This window comes from Schistocerca gregaria, chromosome 1, assembly GCF_023897955.1.
Source record: "Schistocerca gregaria isolate iqSchGreg1 chromosome 1, iqSchGreg1.2, whole genome shotgun sequence".
NCBI lineage: Eukaryota > Metazoa > Arthropoda > Insecta > Orthoptera > Acrididae > Schistocerca > Schistocerca gregaria.
The window spans coordinates 1,099,892,226-1,099,916,991 of record NC_064920.1 but is presented as its reverse complement, the minus strand read 5'-3'; the positions used below and the strand labels follow the sequence as shown (position 1 = coordinate 1,099,916,991).

The following is a 24,766-nucleotide window of genomic DNA, read 5'->3' as shown; positions in this document are numbered from 1 at the left end:
ATGATGTATCACTCATCAGCATTAGTCAGTTACAAGAACATAGTGCAGATCCTACCTTTTTTCACTGTCGCTTTGTGTCTTGGTGGAACAGCTCACGACTATGATGGCGAATCTTTGGCAGAACGGCGTAGCCTTACTGACCGGTAGTATCCACCCATTGTCTTATCCACAGAGAAATCGACCCATCGATAGCAACCTTATTCTGTATGTGTTGAAAATTTAAGCTGTGTTGTGTGGAACCAGGAAGGACCCAATAGTTCTGTCCTCGTCGGTGTGAGCTCTTCTCGCCAGATATCCAATATGCAATACTGACAGTTTGCAATTTCTGGAATATTGTGCACAGTTACAAAAACCAGTGAAGAGGACATTCTAAGCAACTTCGTTGTGGTCGTTCTGTCACCATTCAGAACTGTTAGAATCGATCGAACAACTTGGTATACTTTATTTACAACAAATTATTTACAGGGCAATAGTAATTGCCGTTTTTCTTAGAATAAATAAGAAGGCACTTAGATACATTTAATGCAGAATTACATTACGTAGAATTACAGCATCACCCTTCAGTATTGTAGATAATCACAGATGGCATTAAGAGAGCACTGTTCGTCGCAGTAAGTTGGTAGTAATGGGAGAGTTCTTCAGCAAGTGTGAGGCGCTAGTTCTTGAACGCAGTCGTTAGGCCGCATGCTTTTTGTTTGCTACGTGGAGACAGTGGCTTCATCGTAGTATTCCTTGTCGCTGCAAGCATTGTCTGGTAGAAATCCATCTTCTTTTTCTTCTTATTCTTCTTCTTCTTACTCTTCAAAATGTGTGAAGCCTGTAAATGTAAAGTACACTTAGTGTACGCTTATTAGAAATACGTATTTTTCTGTGTACACACTGTGTGTAGTACTCGCCTTCAGACAGGTCCGGTTTACTGGTGGATGCGAGACGAGGAAGTGATCAGCAGGCCGTTGCGAATCCGCTCTCAGCAGACAGCGCCCCTCCTGAAACAAAAGAAACATCCCACTCACTACAACCTCCAGCGCGGCCTGTTCCTTGCTATCAACATGTCACATGGCGCCATAATTGTGTTCATGTCCCGTTCTGCCTCTTTCCACCTTGATGATAATTATTAAATAGAGAACTCACAAGGAGAGGACCTCAGCAGCGCGATCGACTTTTTGAAACCATCTATACTGTGATGTAGGTTGAGACCGAAGGTATCACACAATGCAGACATTCACCCTTGTAGGCCCTCATTTGCGAGTAATTGACGAAATAAAATTCGAAATTTAGTGTAACACCCATCAGCCTTACATAAACTGCATTAGATATACTTGTTGTGTGGTACAATTGATAGGATAACAGTTTCACAACCAAGAAGTAATGGGTTCGAAACTAATCAGGTACAGTGACATTTTTGATTCCATTAATTTCTCATATAATTTTAATCACTGTATGGATATTTTCATTTCTTTCCTTTTTTTCTTTATATCGTTCTTTTCCAGTCGGAATTATTGTGAATATGAAATTAATTATATTTAGCTATTGTGGTATTCAATTATCTGAAAATTCCGATCTGTCAGTTAAAAAACGAAAGACGAAATAGCCTATTAATATTTGTGCAGTGGTGTGAAAAATGTATTTTTGTTATCAAATGTGCAACTTTTTTGCACAGTAATCATCATACAAACATTTAAAACATAACTTTAATACCTACTGCACTATGGACAAAATAACGCGATGAAAATTTAAGTGGAAGACGGGTTTATAAGTAAACCGAAATTCAGACAAAATGAGAACTAGATATAAAGAACGCAATAATGTGGTCGAAAGAACAGGGTGATAAAACAAAATAAATTAAATCGAAATTAATATATTAAATTAATTAAAAGTTCTTGAACAAAGATTTCAGTTGGAGAAAGGTTGATGGGGAGAACAATGAGAGCAAATGAAGAAGTCGATATTATGACTAAAATTATGTGACAAAGGAATGGAATCAAAAAATTGCATTTAAATCAATTAATTGAAAAAAATTACCATCAAAGTAGTTTCTATAAAAATTTTAAAATACAAAAAAATCTTACTGCTCCAGATGAGATTTAGAACCCGCAACTTCCTGCATGTGAAGCTGTTGTCCTATCCATTATACCACGCACCGGGACTATCGAATAGCACTTTCTTAACGGTATTGAGTGTCACAAAAATTCCGACTATTTTTTCGTCAATCAGTCGCAAACAAGGGCTCATCAGGGTGAATGGCTGCATGTTGTACCTGGGATCTTAATCTCTATCACCGTGCAGATAGTTTCAAAAAATCGATCGCACTGCTGGGGCCCTCTCGTTGTCAGTTGAAAACAATGGTGAGACACAATGGATGAGAAATAGATTTATTGCATGTAAGGTTTGGTGCGTGAAGTGCTTTATTCATATTACTTAATAAATCCACGATAAATCGAGAAATGACAGCTCTATTCTTAATTTTACATTCGCACTAATGCCAACTTTGTCGTAATGCTAGCATATAAACATGGCTGCCTGTTGTGCGCTCTGTTATTGGTAAAAAAAATGTTTTTCTGAGCCGATCTATACAAAAACGAGGGTGATTCCATAACTACTACTCAGGGAGGATCCTGATATGTTGTGCAAACATGTTCCAAAAGTTGTTGCTAGCCGGGTAAACGAGAATAATTATTTAAACTAGTAAACAATGTTCTGTTCCTTACCATAGTTTAATTAAATTTTAGTAGCAGTATTTACGTACTGTAGTAAGGGGACTGTGAAATTAATTTTATATTTTGCTGAATGATAGATTAATTTTTGAGGTTGTTATTCTTTATTGTTGCAAAAATCAGTAATGCAAATCTTAGTATCAAAAAATGAAACAATTCCAAAAATTTAAATGTGTATCTCTCGGAGTTTTGACAATAATGTTTTGTTAACTCATCCAGCAAGCAAATAGTGCTATGTCAATGGTAACTGGTGTTAAGTGCACTCAGTTTGCAAGTCAACAATGTTCAGTACACATAACTGTAGCGAGTTTAATTGAGCACTGTTCTCTATATTTCCTCAGTAGCGATTCACGAAAAGAACGCCTCCTTTCTTCTTGAGACTCCCACCCGAGTTCCTGAAGCATTTCCGTAACACTCGCGTGATGATCAAACCTACGAGTAACAAATCTAGCATCCCGCCTCTTAATTGCTTCTATGTCCTCCCTCAGTCCGACCTGATAGGGATCCCAAACGCTCGAGCAGTACTCAAGAATAGGTCGTATTAGTGTTTTATAAGCGGTCTCCTTTACAGATGAACCACATCTTCCGAAAATTCTACCAATGAACCGAAGACGACTATCCGCCTTCCCCACAACTGTCATTACAAGCTTGTCCCACTTCATATCGCTCTGCAGTGTTACGCCCAAATATTTAATCGACGTGACTGTGTCAAGCACTACACTACTAATGGAGTATTCAAACATTACAGGAGTCTTTTTCCTATTCATCTGCATTAATTTACATTTATCAATATTTGTTGATAACCTGCCATTGTAGCAGCAGTAATTGATCTAGCAACTGCGCCAGACACTTGTTGTCTTATATAGGTGTTGGCGACCGCAGCGCCGTTTAAATATCTCTGTATTTGAATACGCATGCCTACACCAGTTTATTTGGCGCTTCAGCGTAGTTCAGTAATGTCAATGTACCAAACAGTTATCTGCAGCCGGTTGGCTGTATGATTACTACATTTCAATCTTTTATACTGTTGCTGATGTACGGCTATGTTTAAAAGTGTATAGGTAGACTTTTGAAGTCATGATATTGGTCTACTCCAGGGCTTAACAACTGGCCGGTTTTGAGCGCGAGTACTCGCGTCTGCTCAGGCACGTGCGCGCGAGCAGGTGCAAGGTAGTGGAGTAGGGAGGGTGGGGAGGGAGGGGAAATGCGCGCGCACGTTTGAATAGGGCCCGAGCGTGCCTATTGAATTCGCGCCGACTGTGTAACGTTTAAAGTACTACGATCAGCTCTAACAGTCACTTCGCTGGTTAATAATCAAGTCAAGTCGCCGTTGTGTAACTCCAACCATGCTTTCGCAGTTCAACCCCCATCGGGAGGAATTGTATCTGTTTACAGAAAAAGATGGTGTTGCAAAATGTTTAGGATGTCACAAAACGCTGAATCCTTTCAGGAAATTTAATTTGCAGTGACATTATATGTCGTACCACGCGAAAGACTACGGAAGTGGAAAATGTGATGGACCATATCGTGCACAGGAAGTTATTAAAATTAAAAAGAAGCTATCCGAAAAAGATCTGGACGACGAAGAAAAATCAACTGAGGCAGCTTTCAGAGTGAGTTACAAAATTACTTTGCTTTTAGCAAAATCCCTGCGCCCCTTCACTGATGGCGATTTCATAAAAGATTGTTTGGTAGTTGCAGCGGAACATTTGTGTCCATCTCAAGTTGAACAGTTTCGGATTGTGCCATTATCTAACATGACCTTTACGTGTCGCATACAGGACATGGCAGACGACGTCCAGAGCCAGCTTGCAACTATCTGTAAAGATTTTATGGCGTATTCTCTAGCTCTGGACGAAATTGTTGATATCACTGGAACAGCGCAGCTTGCCATATTTGTTAGAGGTGTTAACAGAGATCTTCAGGCGATGAAGGAGTTCCTCGATGTAGCAGCCATGAAGAACACTACAACCGGAGGTGATATTTTAAGTAGTGCTGAAGAAAGTGTTGAAAATATAGGATTGTCGTGGAATTCTTTAGTTTCAGTGTCTACAGACGGTGCACCAGCGATGACACGGAAAAAATTAGGTTTCGTTGCGCTGTTGAAGGAGAAAATGCAAAAACTGACCGTGCCGAATGAAATAAGGGGCTTTCACTGTGTGATCCACCAGGAAAACCTATGTGCAAAGAGTATCACTCTAAAATATGTGATGAGTGTTGTTCGTACAACCAATTATATAAGGAAGCATGGGCTGCAACAAAGGCAATTTAAAAGCTTTCTTGAGGATGTAGAAAGCCAGTATGGTAGCTTGCCTTATTACAGCGAGGTCCGCTGGCTTACTCGTGGCGAATTATTAAATCAATTTTTTTGCCTATTAGATGAGAAAAATATGTTCATGGGAATAAATAACATGTGTGTTCCTGAACTGAAAGAGCCTTCATGGAAATGTGATCTCGCGTTCTTAGCAGATTTAACTAGCCACCTGAATGCTTTGAACATTTCAGTACGAGGTAAATATCTGCTAATTGCTCATTTCATAGATAGAGTACGCGTAAAATGAAATTGACACTTTGGGTGAGTCACCTGGAAACAGGAAATCTAGCTCATTTTCCTAAATTATCATCTATGCAAGATGTTCACAAAGACTGTGAACGTTATTCAAATAGTTTAGTTGTCCTTAAGGAAGAATTTGATCAACGCTTTCAAGATCTGACAGCACTAGACAGTGATTTTGATCTGTTCTCCTCTCCATATTTAGCGAATACTGAAGAGATTCGTCCTGAGCTGCAACAAGAAATTATTGACCTGCAGTGTGACAGAGAATACAGAGACAAATTTCAGAACAAGAAAAACATTTTGGAATTCTACAGACACTTCCCTCAGGATAGATTTCCTCATTTGCACAAACTGGCGGCCACAATAATATCAGTGTTCGGTTCCACTGAACAACTGTTCTCTGCAATAAAACGTAACAAGACGCGCCTGAGAAAAGCATTGTCTGATCGAACTTTAAACTGCACGCTGCGCCTACAATGCACAAGAACAATTACTCCGAACATAGACGCAATTGTAAAGGGCAAAAGGTACAAGATAACCGAGAATCCCACACTTCAGTGACACCTGTTATTGTGTAACAGTTCACAAATTAATACGAATGTAGTGGCACACACTAAGCTAATAAAATTATGTGACATGTGTACATTCTCCTTTATTTGTTTCATTTGACGCAGTAATAATTTGTGAGTGATATCCCTGCAGGTGGCCGCGGATTTTACATTGACTGGCGGCAGCTGTTGTGTGCCCCACGTGACTCTCCCTACTCTCCGCTGCTCCGTGCTCGCGCCTTGCCGCTCACAGCTTGCGCCCTCAGTAGAGACTTGCAATGAAGAGTATTGGCAGTATGTGTTGACTTTCATGTATATGTGTAAATATTTTATGCTAATTTTTGTTTTCCTCAACTGCAGATAAACCGGTGTTGTTCTGGACAAATTGCTCATGATACAAAAATTTCCATGAATGCAGCTCTGGTGCTTTCTTATTAACATTAAAGAGAATCACCTGTGTAGCTACAGATGGTCAGGGTTAATTCTGGGGACGATGTGAGACGAAACGTCGTGTCCCCCATGACAGTGACCCGAGTCCACTGTCAGAGCTGTCTGTGGGATGATCCCAGCGGCCAGTAGGACTCACCGGTTGCGACGCTGCCACCCGGCGCCTTGGCGGCGCTGCCGGGTATGAGGTCTGGGTTGGGGTCTGTCTCCCCCGTGGGCGGCGCCTTCACAGCTGACAGGAGGGGTGGGGGCCCGCGCCGCACCCACAGCAGCAGCAGCGCCACCAGGAGCAGGGCTGCCAACACAGCCAGGGCCGCCACCACTGGCGCCAGGTCCACAGCCAGCGGCAGGGACACCGGCGACGGCGCTCCTGTCACAGCACAACACCACCTAGTCATTACTCAATCTGAAAACACACAGTGGCTGTGTGTGGTAGGTCCGCTGTTGTTTTCGATCTACATCAATGATCTTTTGGATAGGGTGGATAGCTATGTGCGGCGGTTTGCTGATGATGCTGTGATGTACGGGTAGGTGTCGTCCTTGAGTGACTGTAGGAGGACACAAGATGACTTGGACAGGATTTGTGATTGGTGTAAAGAATGGCAGCTAACTCTAAATATAGATAAATGTAAATTAATGGAGATAAATAGGAAAAAGAATCCCGTAATGTTTGAATACTCCATTAGTAGTGTAGCGCTTGACACAGTCACGTCGATTAAATTTTTGGGCGTAACATTGCAGAGCGATATGCAGTGGGACAAGCATGTAAAGGCAGTTGTGGGGAAGGCAGATAGTCGTCTTCGGTTCATTGGTAGAATTTTGGGAACATGTGGTTCATTTGTAAAGCAGACCGCTTACAAAACGCTAATACGACCTATTGTTGAGTACTGCTCGAGCGTTTCGAATCCCTATCACGTCTAATTGAGGGAGGACATAGAAGCAATTCAGAGGCGGGCTGCTAGATTTGTTACTGGTAGGTTTGATCATCACACGAATGTTTCGGAAATGCTTCAGGAATTCGGGTGGGAGTCTCTGGAGGAAAGGAGGCGTTCTTTTCGTGAATCACTACTGAGGAAATTTAGAGAACTAGCATTTGAGGCTGACTGCAGTAAAATTTTACTGCCGCCAACTTATATTTCGCGGAAAGACCACAAAGATAAGAGAGATTAGGGCTCGTACAGAGGCATATTGGCAGTCATTTTTCCCTCATTCTGTTTGGGAGTGGAACAGGGAGAGAAGATTCTAGTTGTGGTACGAGGTACCCTCCGCCACGCATCGTATGGTGGATTGCGAAGTATGTAAATGTAGAATACTCCCCTAGGCGTTGTCTAAAATACAGGAAAGTGAATGCAGTAAGCAGAATAAAAAAAATACTGTAAAAAAATGAAACAATTACAGCTGTTCTTAAAGTGACATTTACTTTGCAGCTACCAGTCTCGGCGCTCCAATACTCCATCTTCAGGCAGAAGCTGATGCTGAATGGGTTATCAAGATCCATATATAGGGGATTCTTCTTGGTATACTGGCGTATAATGAGTGTATAGTCTCCAGTGGAACGTTATGTCACTCTTCGATCAGAACCTCTTCTAACTTCTGACTGCACTCCAATACTGCCCACAAGCACTCGATAATGTTAAAAGACTGGGGACAGTGCTGCCCACGGACGATGCTGAAGTTCAGTTGCATTCTCCTCATACCACGATTGTACTGTCCTGGCTACGTGAATAGATGCACTATCGTCCTGAAATATAGCACCATTGTTCGGGGAAAACATTTGAATCATGCGGTGCACCTGATCATGTAAAATGTTCGCATAATCGTTGGTTGTAACATGGCTTTTGAGAGTAGTGATGGGACCTGCACAATACCATGGTGTGGCTGCGCACACAATCACACTTCCACCTACATGCTTAACCGTTGGAATCAAGTAATCTGGATTGTAGGCTTCTTTTGGCGTTCTCTAGACGTAAACCGGGCCTGATGTTGGAAATAACGAAAACGCTGACTCGTCGGACCACATGACGTTTTTCCACTGATGAACCATCCAGCATTTATGCCCCTGACACCACGTTTTACTTTTCTTTGCGTTGGTTTCGTCACTAATGGTTTAAATACTGCAGCTGTAATATCTCTTTACACTCTACTACTTATCCGTGCACAATTCTATGAGTGAATTACGTTTCCTACTTGACTATCTATATGCTCGCAGAATCGATGAGCAAAGTAGTACAGTACAATTACTATTCCATGAGCGCATACTTACTCTTTCTAATATTCTCTCTGGTGTGTGTTGAGGGGACTTCTAGGGTCTTCTCCGTGCCGGATAGCCGCATTGAATAATTGTAATTTTTCTATCGAGATTACTGGAAGCAAGAGATTGGAAATATATTCTATGCTAATCAAGAGAATATATACTGAGCATTTATATCAAAGGTGTGTAAGGAGGTTCGTTATATATGTATTCTCTAAATGGAAATTTGCACGGATGTGTCGTTTCGTTGACAATCAGAAGGGAAATTCCGATGAAATGGAAACGAACCTGCAATTATTAGACCCAAGAGCTCCATTATTTCATCGGATAGTTAAACTCTATCAAAGCAAACTTTCCGCTTGATCTGAGGTTTCCCCACTGACTACGAAACGCAAGAAAACCAAGACATTTTATTTACACAGGATTGCGGATCGCTTCGAATCATCGAGACTACGGACAAGGAGAGTCATCGTCCGATTCAGATTAAACAAGTAAAGCTTAATATAACTTTCTTGAGCGACTGTGATGACTGTGGCTGCTTATGGATGAGATCATGAATAAAATACTAATAACTAACTTTCCTCCTCACCAGCAACCAGTATAAACACAATATTAATTCAAATTATGCAGCTCGTCCATGAATAATCGTTTTATGAAATTCTTGGTGGACGGTGTCGATAGATAGAGTGTCGAAAATGGGTATTGAGCTCTGCGGTCACTTTAGCCGCCATAGTTTTGTGTTCTTTTGACAGATTTCGTGTTAGCGTACGAATATCTCTGTCATTTAGTTTTGATTTGCACCCACTATTACGTTTACTCGATTCCATCTTTCCATGTTTTGTGTAGGCTGTCATGACTGTTTAAACAGTTGCTCTTGAAATATTCAACAAGTTGGCTGTCTTGGTTACTGATGCTGCCGCTAATCGGCCCCCCACAATCTGCTCTTTTTGGAACAATGTTATGTCTTCATTGCACGTCGACCTCGGCCTCTGAATGAAAATTAATGGCGCCGAACACAACCATCCCATTCCTACCATTGTTCACATTATTTTGCCTATCCCCTGTATATGATGCATTAGCGGCCAACATAACCGGTTTACGCAGACCACCTGAAACTGATGTCGTGTCTCCAACATGGATCATGATAAGGCCTAAAGATGCGTTGAAGCGCGGAAACTGGTAGCTACACAATAAATGACAGTGAAGGATAGGTGTACGTGTTTCATTTTCTTAAAATAGTGAACAGCCGTAGTCCCCCGTACTCCAGCCACAAGGATGGACATTCAAGAACTCGAATAAAAAGAATTAGGTTTTTTTCTCTGCCTTTACAAGTACACCAAACAACAGTTTATTCAACACGAGGGGGTCATCATGGATATACTGTCTAACGTCGCTTCCAGTCTTGACAGAGGCGTCTGTGGTTTGGAGAAGAAGAGAGTCCAAAAGTTGCTTGAGCTATGCTACAGGCAGCTGTGATTAGTCATTAACAATTAGATCTCACATAAGCACAGATGTTACAAATGTGCATGACAATGCAACCTACTCGAAATTAGCTAATCGAACGATTAAATAAAAATTGCATTGCTGTCTACTATGGATCATGTTTACGTTTATTAAACATATGCAGATTGTGGATCCCTAGCAGTACAAAATTTTCAGATTTCACGGTGCTGACAAACTACTGGGTGCAGGTTTCTATGTTCCACCTGTTGTTACAAGCCGTACCAGATTTGGTATGGGATTAACCTCGAACAATTTAGTGGACCATTCAAAGTGTGATAGCATGTCGGAGTCTTCGTCAAGTCAGGGATGTATGCAAGCAGACCTGTGAATATTGCTCTTCTCAGTTTGGAATTTGGGACTGTCCACAGCAGACCCAACACCATCATTTGGAAGAAAGAGTAACTCTTGGACATCAAGTGTGTTGAAATAAACGTCCTGATTCACGTGCATGGTATCCTGAAAGATTGGGCCCAAACCAGCACATGAATAAAATGCCCGAAACGGCGCAGAACCACCTGTGGCACAAACTGCACCCTCCACACACTGTACGTTAAACGCCTCATTGGTCCATCAAACCACTCAACACCTCACATATTATTGTAACTTGAATCAAGTCTGAATATATTGAAATTTTATTTGCTCTTATTATTCGACACAATTCACAAATAGCTGACGGAGAGCCACGTTTTCAAAACATCTCTGTTGGGTTGGGTTGTTTGGGGGAGGAGACCAGACAGCAAGGTCATCGGTGTCATCGGAATAGGGAAGGACGGGGAAGGAAGTCGGCCGTGCCCTTTCAAAGGAACCATCCCGGCATTTGCCTGGAGCGATTTAGGGAAATCACGGAAAACCTAAATCAGGATGGCCGGATGCGGGATTGAACCGTCGTCCTCCCGAATGCGAGTCCAGTGTCTAACCACTGCGCCACCTCGCTCGGTTTTGTTCCTTCCTAGATACGTTATTCATCACGAGGATCAATAAAGTAAAGATATCATCATTTTTAAATTAACAACTGTATTCCGTCATAAGAGAGCTCATGCCTCCAAGCTTTCATTTGGAAATGATATCTGCAGGAGAGTCCAGTGTGCTAGCCACTGCGCCACCTCGCTCGTCAAAACATCTGGACTTAATTCATACAAAATCTACTCTAACACTGTGTGGAGGTACCAAATCATACAGAAGTCAGCCATCAGACAACGTAAAAAGCTATCTTGATCTGGACAGCTCGCAGATTCAAAGCTAATTATACAAATTCGCAACCTATAATAAAATGAGCAGTTCAAGTTGCATGCCAGAAGTAGCGAGCAGCTAAGAGTATGGATCGTAAGACTGCAGATTGCAACATTTCCCCCAAAGTCATTAATGCGTTGACTCATTAACATCACACGGCCGCCAGGTGAGCTGTTGTAAGGTGAATGACCTCAAAATTCAGTTCTCCATCCTCAACTCTCCACTAATAAAAAAAATTCTACATGGAGCGGACGACAATGTGATGGACGAGAATATTGCTTACTTCGTGAAGAAAAGGGCAACACAGCAGAATCTCTCCACTCTCGGCACTCAAAATGCACAGTAGGAAACACAAGGTTGGTACAGGGTTAGAGCAGTGTATCCTAAATTGGTCGGCTTCTTTGCGCCAAATACAGTGGCGCGGCGACTCAGCTGAATTGGATGATCAAAACTTTGGTGCAAAAGCAACAATGTTTCTCATGCGCGACCTGGTGGCACTGTGGCATCTCAGCTTTTGATGTTTGAGCAAAAAAGTGAAAATGTCATGTTTAATTTTTCTCTGGGGCGACAGCGACAGCACGGCTTCGCCAACCTCAGCGAGGCCAACTGAGGTGCCGGCTCTGACAACAAAAGCGCGAAGCAGGTCACAGCCTAACATGCAAACGGCTACTACCTCCTGCGGATGCTCCCCTATACTAACGAGGCTCACCGACTGCCTTTTACCAACAACAGGACTCTGAGACAACACTAGTAGGGCACCTTGCCAGTGCAAAAAAATAAATAAGTAAATAAATATAGGTTTTCTGTCAAGCCTATATGTCCAGTATACTCAACAAAAAACCACAAATAACTGCAGAAACTGAAACAATATCGCTTAGTGATGTTTTACAGTAATGTCACAACTTCTGTTTCAATAATTTGCAGTTCATCAACGCTCTGAAAAATCATCTACACTCATGCTGATAAATTAAGGATAATTGCAGAATGTGGTGCACACAACGTGGTACTACACAAAACTGGCGCTAATAGCATAGTCACATAGGGAACACACACGACACAGATCTGTAAGTCCACGGTATTTGTGATAAGTTGAGAAAACCCTCCCGAAAGACATGTGCTACAAGAAGCCACTGTTTCCTGCGTATGTATCCCGTCAACAATATGGGATATGATCACTATGCACGCGTATCAGGCCGCACAAGGGGTGGCATGCTCTGGATCAGGTGGTCGAGCAGCTGCTGGGGTATTGCCTCCCATTTTTGCACCAGTGCCTGTCAGAGCTCCTGAAGTGTCGTAGGGGTTTGAAGACGTTCAGCGATAAGTCGACCGAGAGCATTCCAGACGTGCTCGTTTGGGTTTAGGTCTGGAGGACAGGCAGGCCACTCCATTCGCCTGATATCTTCTGTTTCAAGGTACTCCTCCACGATGGCAGCTCGATGGGACCTTGCGTTATCATCCATCAGAAGGATGGTGGGAACCACTGCACCCCTGGAAAACCGGACGTACTGGTGCAAAATGACGTCCCGGTATACCTGACCTGCTACAGTTCCTCTGTCAAAGATATGCAAGGGTGTACCTGCACCAATCATAATCCCACTCCACTCCATCAAATCACGACCTCCATACTGATCCCTTTCAAGGATATTAATGAGTTGGTATCTGGTTCCTGGTTCACGCCAAATCAAAACCCAGTGAGAACCACTGTTCAGATTATACCTGGACTCGTCTGTGAACATAACCTGGGATCACTGTTCCAATGACCATGTACTGTGTTCTTGACACCAGGCTTTACGGACTCTCCTGTGACCAGGGGTCAGTGGAATGCACCTTGAAGGTCTCCAGGCGAATAAACCATGTCTGTTCAGTCGCTTGTAGACTGTGTGTCTGGAGACAACTGTTCCAGTGGCTGCAGTAAGGTCCCGAGCAAGGCTACCTGCAGTACTCCGTGGCCGTCTGCGGGCACTGACGGTGAGATATCGGTCTTCTTGTGGTGCTATACACTGTGGACGTCCCGTACTGTAGCGCCTGGACACGTTTCCTGTGTGCTGGAATCGTTGCCATAAACTTGATATTAGACTTTGTGGCACACGGAGGGCCCGTGCTACGACCTGCTGTGTTTGACCAGCCTCCAGTCGTCGTAGTTTTCTACCCCTCATAGCATCATCAATGTGTGTTCCATGAGCCATTTTCAACACACAGTCACCATTAGCACGTCTGAAAACGTCTGCACACTTACTTGCTCCACAGTACTCTGACATGCACCACAGTGCGACGACCACAGGTCAAATGCACCGCATGGTCATACAGAGAGGTGATTTAAACCCACAAACCGCCCAACAGAGCATTGTTTCACCATGTACCAGCATTATCCTTAAATTATGAGCATGAGTGTACAAAGTTTTCATTCAATTCGAAAATGAGTTACCCTAAATACAGATTCTTATTCAATGCATCATGCGACTAACAACTCACTCATTGCATCTCCGATAATCATCTTTAATGTCATATTTACTGAACGGGTAAAATCCCGCTTTTTGCCCTTTCTTTTATCACGTACAGATGTTTCGCACCCAACCTTATTCACATAACACTGAAACCTGAACTGATTTTCTTCAGCTCTTTTCCACTTATCTTCTATTGTTTTTGAACTGAAATTTGCCACTGTTTGAATTGTTCGTTGAAGATGGTGCTCTGTTTTCAGTTTCTAGCAAGTGTTTTCTTAAATGCAGCCCATTTTCTGTCTTGAACTGTAGATCTATTTTCTGTACAGATTAACGTCAAGTATTTCCGTTTATAATACAAGGGTTGGAACTTAAATAGTGGCAACTCTTTATTCACAACCGATACAAAAGAGTTACATATTTGCACCTGAAAGGTGGCTTTCATTGGTGACATTTATTTCGCAGATTAATCTGCATGTTTGAAGTACATAAACCCATATGACGTCCCGGTATACCTGACCGTCTACAGTTCCTCTGTCAAAGTTATGCAAGGGTGTACCCGCAACAATCATAATCCCACCCCACATCATCAAATCAGGACCTCCATACTGGTCCCTTTCAAGGACATTAATGAGTTGGTATCTGGTTCCTGGTTCACGCCAAATCAAAACCCAGTGAGAACCACTGTTCAGATTATACCTGGACTCGTCTGTGAACATAACCTGGGTCCACTGTTCCAATGACCATGTACCGTGTTCTTGACACCAGGCTTTACGGACTCTCCTGTGACCAGGGGTCAGTGGAATGCACCTTGCAGGTCTCCAGGCGAATAAACCATGTGTGTTCAGTCGTCTGTAAACTGTGTGTCTGGAGACAACTGTTCCAGTGGCTGCAGTAAGGTCCCGAGCAAGGCTACCTGCAGTACTCCGTGGCCGTCTGCGGGCACTGACGGTGAGATATCGGTCTTCTTGTGGTGCTATACACTGTGGACGTCCCGTACTGTAGCGCCTGGACACGTTTCCTGTGTGCTGGAATCGTTGCCATAAACTTGATATTAGACTTTGTGGCACACGGAGGGCCCGTGCTACGACCTGCTGTGTTTGACCAGCCTCCAGTCGTCGTAGTTTTCTACCCCTCATAGCATCATCAATGTGTGTTCCATGAGCCATTTTCAACACACAGTCACCATTAGCACGTCTGAAAACGTCTGCACACTTACTTGCTCCACAGTACTCTGACATGCACCACAGTGCGACGACCACAGGTCAAATGCACCGCATGGTCATACAGAGAGGTGATTTAAACCCACAAACCGCCCAACAGAGCATTGTTTCACCATGTACCAGCATTATCCTTAAATTATGAGCATGAGTGTACAAAGTTTTCATTCAATCCGAAAAGGAGTTACCCTAAATACAGATTCTTATTCAATGCACCATGCGACTGCCAACTCACTCATTGCATCTCCGATAATCATCTTTAATGTCATATTTACTGAACGGGTAAAATCCCGCTTTTTGCCCTTTCTTTTATCACGTACAGATGTTTCGTACCCAACCTTATTCACATAACACTGAAACCTGAACTGATTTTCTTCAGCTCTTTTCCACTTACCTTCTATTGTTTTTGAACTGAAATTTGCCACTGTTTGAATTGTTCGTTAAAGATGGTGCTCTGTTTTCTGTTTATAGCAAGTGTTTTCTTAAATGCAGCCCATTTTCTGTCTTGATCTGTAGATCTATTTTCTGTACAGATTAACGTCAAGTATTTCCGTTGATAATACAAGGGTTGGAACTTAAATAGTGGCAACTATTTATTCACAACCGATATAAAAGAGTTACATATTTGCACCTGAAAGGTGGCTTTCATTGGTGACGTTTATTGCGCAGATTATTCTGCATGTTTGAAGTAAATAAACCCATATAATGGTTAATTAGTCTTATGTGGATTGGAGAGAGAGATACCTGATGATTAAACACATGTCTGAAGTAATACGGGCTTTGGTAATGATAATATTTAGTTGCATGCTGTAGGTGTAAGCAAAGTAAATTTTCCAGTGGGGGCGAGGAATGGACGGGCTCAGCCGGGGAGGCGAAGGCCGGCGAGCGCCGGAAGAGCGTTGTGCAGGGGCCGAGGGTCACAGGGGATGGGGCATAAAAAAGGAACACCGCCGGGTGCCAGGTGAGAGAGAGAGGGGGGAAATGTCGAGCAGACAGAGAGCGTACAACGTACGCGCTGGCGCCCCCCGGTCGCGCGCTGTTTTACCAGCAAATGGACTGAGCTCTTATTGGGCAGTTCATAAGAAAGTGCGGGAAATGCTGAGGGTCAACGCCCGCTGTTTGAACAGAGAAATTTTTGGATAGGTGGAAAAATTGTATCACTCTGCGAGGGAGATGTGTGAGGTCTTTGCAGCGTCGGGATTGGCTGATTAGAGTTTGGCGGCAAGATTGTCGCAAGAGCATCAGGCAGAGCGAGGCAGGTGGGAGAGCGTCTGGTGCCGTGAAAGCAGACAGTCGCAGAGTTCGCTAGCTCTGAGATAGGGACTTAGATTCTGAAGACTGTGCTGTGTATGATCTAGAGTCTGCAGCTACAGTAGGACATCGGCGTCCACGATGGGCATTGCATTGACTACTAGTATACTTGCAGTTGATTCCGCCTTATACGCTGGCAGTCACCATTGAACGTAGTCAACCAGTGCACAGAGCTATCATACTGGTATTGCACGTTAGTACAAGACACACTGGGCTGCACCTTAAAGGTTGTTAGCCAGTCTTGAAAGCGTTGTATACCATTTAGAGGAAATATAGGGCTTGTGGTATTAGAAGTTTCAGAGTAGTTTATTCTGCTCAAGCGACTTCGCAGCTGCAGTCGTCGCCCCAGCAGTATTGACGGAGCCAGCACGCTGGTAGACGTATTGTAAAACTTGCGGCAGCGGCAGTAAAGTTCAGAAATAGTTGCTGGATCGTGTTCTTGCCACCCACTGAGCATCAGTGCAGTTTTTCTTACGATTCGTTATTGGTTATTTATCTTTTTGCATGTTGTTTGGTTTGTTTCTTGGTGGTGGTGTCCGAAGTACGTATTATTTTAGACACTGAAGAGATTATAGGAACGCAGTCAGATCGCATTTACCATTTGCTTATCCAGGGGCATAATTAAATCTAACTTCGCATCAACTTAACATTAAGAGCTGAGAGCCAATCTTACCAGTGTCATATATCTAAGAACAGTGTACAATTTGTTTAATTTATATTCATTCATGATTTGTCCAACATGATCTACTTTCTATCGTGAGATAATTTACAATAAATGCAAGTTATTTACAATATCGCTTTTGATTCAGTTGTTGGTGGTAGTTAGTCGTCACTTTCACATTAATATAGTTTATTCATATTTAATATCGGCCATTTCCCCAATAGGCAGACCTCCACACCTATTAATGTCCTTCAAAGCAGTCACCAGCGTTGTGTAGAACCAGTTGCTAGCGATGTGGAAGGCGTAGTATACCGTTAGCAGAGCCTGTTCTGTTGATGGTGCGAATGGAGCAGTCTACTGCCTGTCGAATCTCTGGAAGAGTTCTGAAGCGAATGCCGCGAAGTGGTTCCTTCATCTTCGGAATCAAATCAAAGTCACAGGGACTTAAGTCCGGAGAGTATGGTGGATGGTACAGTACTTCCCAGTCCCATCGACCGAACAGAGCAGCCACAGCTTGCGCTGTATGTGCCCGCGCATTGTCGTGCAAAGTGATGGGTGGGTCGCGCAGAAAGTGTCGCGGCTTTTTTGGCAAAGCTGGTCGCACGTGATGCTCCAAAAACTAACAGTAATACTGTGCATTGACGGTCTGCCGAGGAGGAACGTAACGCGTTAGGATAATATCATCAAAGTCGTACACGAGAATCACCATAATTTTCACCATACTGGGGCTCTGACGCACTTTCGCGTTTCACGGAGACGTAAATGACGCCGTTCGTTGGACTGGCGTTTTAGTTTTGGCTCGTACGATGTGGCGCATGTCTCATTCAGTGTTACGATACGGCGTAAGAAAGCCTCTCCTTCGCGCTCATAGCACTCCAAAAGCGTCTGAGCACCATCCATTTCTGCATTTCCGTCAAGTCATGCGGAACCCATTGTGATGCAGTTTTTCGCAGGCCCAGGCTTTCCTTCAGGATGCGAAGCACAGTCGTATGTGCTAATCCGGTTTCGTGGGCGAGCTCACGAATCGTATGGCGTCGATCACTGTCCACTAACGCGACAACAGCATGCACTTCTTCTTCAGAGACGCTAGGACAACCTGCCCGATGCATGTCTGTCACAGTTTGCCTACCTCCGTTGAAGGCTTTTACCCAACGTGCCACTGTTCTGTACGCAATGCCGATATTCCGCACACCTCTTGAAGACTTTGATTGTCGTGTTACGACTTCTGGACATTTAGTCTTGACCCACTTCCGTTGTTCCTGTTTCGAAAACATAGTGACACTGTTACGTTAGACCGCCCGCTCACAAGTGACTGTTTTTCCCTCGATTGTGCACACGCCGATGACGTGGGAGGACGGGCGAGGTCATTTGTTCGGAGGTAAGGTATGTATGTCAACAACGTGTGCTATCAGCAACAATAGTAGATTCCACTGCATAGTGTCTTCACTGCAGTGTTGCCACTATTTAAGTGCCAACCTACGTATTTTGGTCGCTGTTACGATGTTATTGTATTTCCGAGACATTATTAGCAACAGTCAACACAGAACATTTGTTTCTTGAACCTCCGCATATATTAAGAGAGGCTCATGTATTTGCTTGTCAAATTTTGTCACTAAATATAAATTTTGTTGGGTTAAATAAAAATTACAGTAACTGCTACCGAAAAGTAACTGAACATTGATGGCTTTTCGTTAATCCCTATTGTACAAACGTGTGCAGATGTTGTATTATTGCGTGTCTGAAGATATTGGCTCCCAGGTCTCTCAAATATACAAACGATAATTTCTCATCAGGATTTACATTCTTTTCTTTTTCAATCCATACTTTTCTTTGACAATTTTTAAAATTAGCTTGGGAGTGATGTTCAACAAATCCCGTACGTTTAGTAAGCCCTGAATTCCAAATGCCCCAGTATCTGAATTTCCTTCAAACCGTAAACCAGAGTTTCATATTTTGTTTGGCTTCGTTCTGATGTGTTGCATTTCCAAGCCCATGAACTGCGAAATTGACACATGCGAGGTCGATTCGCTGGAACCGCAACCGTGTCTGACTCTCTCTCTCTCTCTCTCTCTCTCTCTCTCTCTCTCTCTCTCACACACACACACACACACACACACACACACAGACACAAGTAGCTGTACATACATAAACTCAACAGAGTGACTATTTGTAGCCTTGGCATATGACACTATTTTGAGAGGCACGTAAAAGAGAACTGCCATTCCAACCATTTGCACTGTTCGTACATAATCGAGCTTTTTAACATGTTCGTACGTCCCCACAAACTCATTCTGTGCTAAATGTTTCATTTGAAAGAAACACAGCGTCTTTTTTTTTTTTTTAAATTTAATCTACACGTGGCATGATGATGCGGTTTGTCGTACCAACAGAAGCGACAGATACTTGCAGAGTATTTGTCACGATATTCTACGCTCTACCTACTATTAACAACTTTCGTAAAAGCGGAAAAAATAATTTTTTTAGTAAAATATAAAACTAAGTTTTCGCTGACATTTGTGTTCAGCCAACTGTTCCATCACTGACATTTGTGACTAGAAAAAGGTTTCGTAAGGCAAAATAATGTGCTGTTGTTAATCACGATACCTATTCACTGTTAACGAACTAGATTATTGCTGAGTGGGAACATCGTTTAAAATGTCAGTTATAAATGAAATGTTATTGCCTACAGAAATAATCTAACTTTTTAACTGGGACGGAAGGTGAAATTCCAATCCAAAGCAAAGTCGTAATTGACGATCAGAAAACAAAGTAACTGATTAAAACTTCTTGGGAAATTTCATCTCCTACACACACAAGAAAGAAACATATCGAAGAAAATAGAGTTTCAACTATACTAGCGGAATGATATGTAGAACACTAAACAAAAAGTGTTAGAAAAACCTCTATCTGTTGCAAATTAATAGTAGTGAGGCATGGATAATAAAGACTGGAAATGAGAGCATACAAGTTGCGGAGGTGACGCAGTATGTTGTTTACGAAAATGATGGTGCAGCATTATTGACCGAGAGATGCCATGTGCGTTTGTTCGGCCGCGTGGTGTATCTGGCGCCCTGCGGCGAATTGCGAGTCGGTGAAGAGGAGGCGAAGTGATGCGAACAACAGAAACTACCGGCCTCCGCGTGGTGAAGATCTCCGATACAGTAGGGAATCCATCCCGGGACCTCACGATATACGGGCAGCGATGTTAACCTTTTTTCTATGATACAGAAAATGCTTAACCCTTTAACTGCTCTGGACGTGTTAACGCGCGCGCCTTTGTACCTGTTCCTGTTACGCGTAGACACGTTCAGAGCACATAGGGACAGGTACAAAGGCGAGCGCGTTAACACGTCCAGAGCAGTTAATGGGTTAACGAACGGACACAGTCAGCTTCATGCTGTGTGGATGCGAGGTGGGCACTGGTCGGATCATGAGACCTGGCCACGAACGATGCCTCCACACATGATTCTGGCTCTTTTTATTACTTTATTTTCATTTTTTATTTATTTGTTACTTTTTTAACCCTTACACCTTGCTACACACAAAAAGATAATGGAATAGAATCGGAGTTAATCCTAAATGGCGTAACCTCCCAACAGAAAAGTTCCGAAACCTCCCAACAGTAAAAATATAATTATAATCCACATTCAACGTAACCTCCTAATAAGTGAATTCCGTAACCTACCAATAATACAATGTGACTAATTCCTCAATAAAATTGTGGCTCACTTGTATAACCTTACTATAATTAACTGGCTGTGAATCTAAACTGGTAAATCTTGGACGTCAGCAGCGCTGCGTCATAGCCCTGAAATATCATTCTGAATAAAAAATGAAAATTCTTACCTCAATAATGTCGCCGGATAACGCATATATATATTTGCTCCTATAAGAAATTTTTCTGGCACAGCCCAGTGCAATGCTGGCCGATAGATTTGTCATGTATAAAAGGAAAAAATTGATTTTTCTTTACAATAATCGGGATGACCATGGATTGGAGAAATTAGTAAATTCTTTAAATTGCAATGAATGATTGTCAAAACTTAATTTTTATAATAAAGATTACTATTAAGAGATTTTTTAAACATTTTACATAGGAGTTGATATAACAATATTACATATGCGCGAGACTGCTTTTACCTTATACTACAACGCTCAGGCACCGCCATCGCTCCACAGGACCGGGCCAGCCAGCACGATACACCAGACTGCTCCAATACTTACTGCTAGTGGTACAGACACTGCTCTTACTGCATACAGTACTGCTCTCCTGGTCTGAGATTCTCTTATAGCTTACATATCGAAGGCGGCGCGTGAGCAATCCATCGAAATTACATGTGCTCGAGGGCGCTAGCAACCAATTCTTCAATCATGGACCTCTTACAATGGCTTTCGCCACTTACAATAGAAAAAAATGTTTTCCGGTCGTTGCCGGCGAAACTTGTTTTTCTTTTTTAATTAACAAAAAGAAAATAAATAAGACAAACAGGGCCTCAAAAATGAAATATACTGCGTAAGAATGCTCCTGAATAGAGGCCATGACATGAATACCAGAAAGACCGGTCAACCCAATCATACCTTGACGCCGCGCTGAGTGGCCGCGTGGTTTCAGGTTCCATGTCACAGATCGCACGGCCCCTCCCGCGGGGGGTTAGAGTACTCCTTCGGGTATGGGTGTGTGTGTTGTTGTTAGTGTAAGTTAGTTTAAGTTAGTTCAAGTAGTGTGTAAGCCTAGGGACCGATGACCTCAGTAACTTGGTCCCTTAGGAATTCACACAGATTTGATTCGACACCTTGACAACGAAATCCAGGGGTCAACATATTGGTCAGTAAGTTGCGATACCGTGGCAGGTTCAAATACTTCCAATATGCAGTGGCGATATATTGGTGGAAGGCGAGTGGGTCCCGACTGTCCCCTCTATCTACAATGCAGTGAATGTAGTGACCTAACAGACATGCACTGGTATCTGACTATGCTCTCGGAAAGTAGGAGACTGGTCTTAACAGGATACAAGCCGAAAAGGCAGTCACAACGGATAGAGTTAGGAAAGGTAAGTGTTTTTTAAACCGGTGCCAGGTGACCACGATAGGCAGAGTGTATGTAGCGGGACAACGACTAGAATGATCCTTGACACTCAAGTCCAATACGAAACAGGAGCTTATTGGTGGATAACCGATGGTGTACCACACGATACCATTAGGTCGCCACCGCCACTGGCAGAACAGGAAGGCTAAGATGAAACCACACCGTCTTCCAGCGCATGTGCGGTGATGCCATTTCAACCGGAGCGGTACAGTCAATCCCTCTTCTCTGAATTAGCAAAAGTGTGATAGTGAGATGCTGGCTCTGTAGAATGCTAGCCCCCAAATAACTGACAGCAATATAAAATTAACCGATATATTTTAACTGATCGAGACTGCCCGGCCGCAGACAGTAGAGTAACCGAGGCATGAATGTGTGGATTGGTTGAGAGATAGTCCGCACGGTGCGCTGAACAAATAACAAAAGCGCTTTCCTTTGAATAACAAAAAATCCCAAACACCCGAGAGAACACCATAATTACTCTACCAATCAGACTTTTTGGGCACACTCGTCTGTTATGAGACGTTCCCGCAGGTTGGTGGGGGCAGGGGGGTGTCCACTGGGGGCTGAACTGCACAATAACCCTGGGTTCAGATTGGGGCGGCGGTGGGGTGGGTAGACTGCTGTGGCTTGTTGTGGGTTTGTGGGCCATTGTGGGCTATGGCGGGACACAGCCTCTTCGTCGTTTCTAGGTCCTTGGATCCATACATACATGCATACATACAAGACTTAATCCATCACAAATACCAAGACAGGTCCCAGATGGATGACGCCAGCTGGAGGGGAAATTCAGAGAGCAGAGAGTTTTAAATGCATAGGAGAACTGATAGAACCTAGTTGTGGAACACAGCTGTGACACAAACATTTTTTCCAATATTCTGCTCAAATATTTTATCTTGTTCGAGTAGGGATGTTGATCTGTAATTGAAACCGAGTTGTCTATTCTTAATTGAAATATATTGAGCAAAACGAATTGTAACTCTTGTAATTTTATATAAATGGTTATTACACTGAGTCACTGTCTTTATGGAAAAAATAGGTGACCATAGAGAAAGCTGTATCTTTTGTGTATTTCGACAAGTGGAAACTGTAGTGGTAGCAACGGAAGGCCTTTAGGTGTCGCCAATGTTATGACAGAGGGTGCGCCCACTGTGGAGGCCAGTACTAAGCACGAAACAGTTTGCGCATGTGTAACTCGTACAAGACGACAAGTTGGCCCTTGTGAGGCTAAAATGCAAATTACTAGGCACAGTGTTAGCGACGTATGCTGTCAGATGAACTGAGGTCCATATAACATCAAGATCCTGCCCTACAATCGTTCGCGATGAACCAGAGTGTCCTCGTAACAACTGGAAATAATGGAACATTGTCGCCAGCGCTAACAGCATCGTCTCAACAGCAGCGACAACAAGACTCTTCATGTTTAGGTTGGTTTAGATGATTTGTACGGCATGTCCTGAAAATTACAGTGCTTTTTTTTAAAGTAAATAATAATACTGTGCTGTTGTTGTTGTGGACTTCCATCTAAAGACTGGTGTGATGCAGCTCTCCATGCTACTCTATCCTGTGCAAGCCTCACCATCTAAAATAACTACTGCAAATTACATCATTCTGAATCTGCTTACTGTATTCATCTCTTGGTCTCCCTCTACTATTTTTATTCCCCCTCCACCCCTATCCCCGCACACACTTCCCTCCAATACTAAGTTGGTGATCCTTTAATGTTTCAGAATGTGTTCTACCAACCTCTCTCATCTTCCAGTCAGGTTGTACCACAAATTTCTTTTCTCTCCAGTTCTATTCAGTACCTCCTCACTACTTACGTGATCTACCAGTTTAACCCTCAGTATTCTTATGTAGCACCACATTTCAACAGCTTCCATTCTCTTCTGGTCCAAGCTGTTTATCATCCATGATACACTTCCATACATGGTTTAACGCCATACAAATACTTTCAGAAAAGTTAAACCTATATTCGATGTTAAGAAATTTCTCTTCTTCGGTAACGCTTTCCTTGCCATTTCCAGTCTACATTTTATGTACTCTCAACCTCGGCCATCATCAGTTATTTTGCTGCCCAAATAACAAAACTCATCTACTACTATAAATGTCTCGTTTCCTTAACTTAGGCCCTTAACTTAGAACAAGCATGCATGTCCAAACGAACATTGCGTAGTATTTCTGATAAACACAGGAACTGCAATACCATGTTTATCTGCCGACACCAGGAAAATGAATTCAATTAAAATCTCTCTCCTGTACGGGAATGAACATAATACATGTATGAGTGCAGGTCTCAGACACATGGCTTGAGTTCTTATCGCTGGGTGTCATCAGTACTTTAAAAAAAGTGATTGAAGTATTCAACGATGAACTTGAAGTGGTGTCATGTGATGTCCGTCGAGACAAAAAAAAAAATGTTCTAATGTGTGTGAAATCTTATGGGACTTAACTGCTAAGGCCATCAGTCCCTAAGCTTACACACTACTTAACCTAAATTATCCTAAGGACAAACACACACACCTATGCCCGAGGGAGGACACGAACCTCCGCCGGGACCAGCCTCACAGTCCATGACTGCATCGCCTTAGACAGCTCGGCTATTCCAGCGCGGTATCGTGGAGACCAAATGCCGTAAACAATAACGATAAAACGACCAAAAAGAAAGGTAAGGCGACCTTACACGATAAACGGGAAACCCGCGTTTGTGTCCCAGTCAGGCACAAATTTTCAGTGTCTTCATTCCATTACGTTCGTGATAGTTTCCATATTCGTAACTGCGAAAACATTTCATATATCA

At 42.9% G+C, this 24,766-nt stretch overlaps 1 protein-coding gene across 1 annotated transcript in view; it reads right to left on the bottom strand.

The window, feature by feature from the left end:
* Positions 1-902: 902 nt before the first annotated feature.
* The window catches only part of LOC126315420 (nephrin-like), a 478,744-nt gene continuing 454,880 nt past the window's right edge, over positions 903-24,766 (bottom strand). The window contains exons 12-13 of the mRNA XM_049992703.1: positions 6,406-6,636; positions 903-986 (exon numbers count right to left, since the gene is read on the bottom strand). Coding sequence (XP_049848660.1) covers positions 943-986; positions 6,406-6,636 — 275 coding nt within the window. The 3' untranslated portion in view covers positions 903-942. The remainder of the gene's footprint in view (positions 987-6,405; positions 6,637-24,766) is intronic.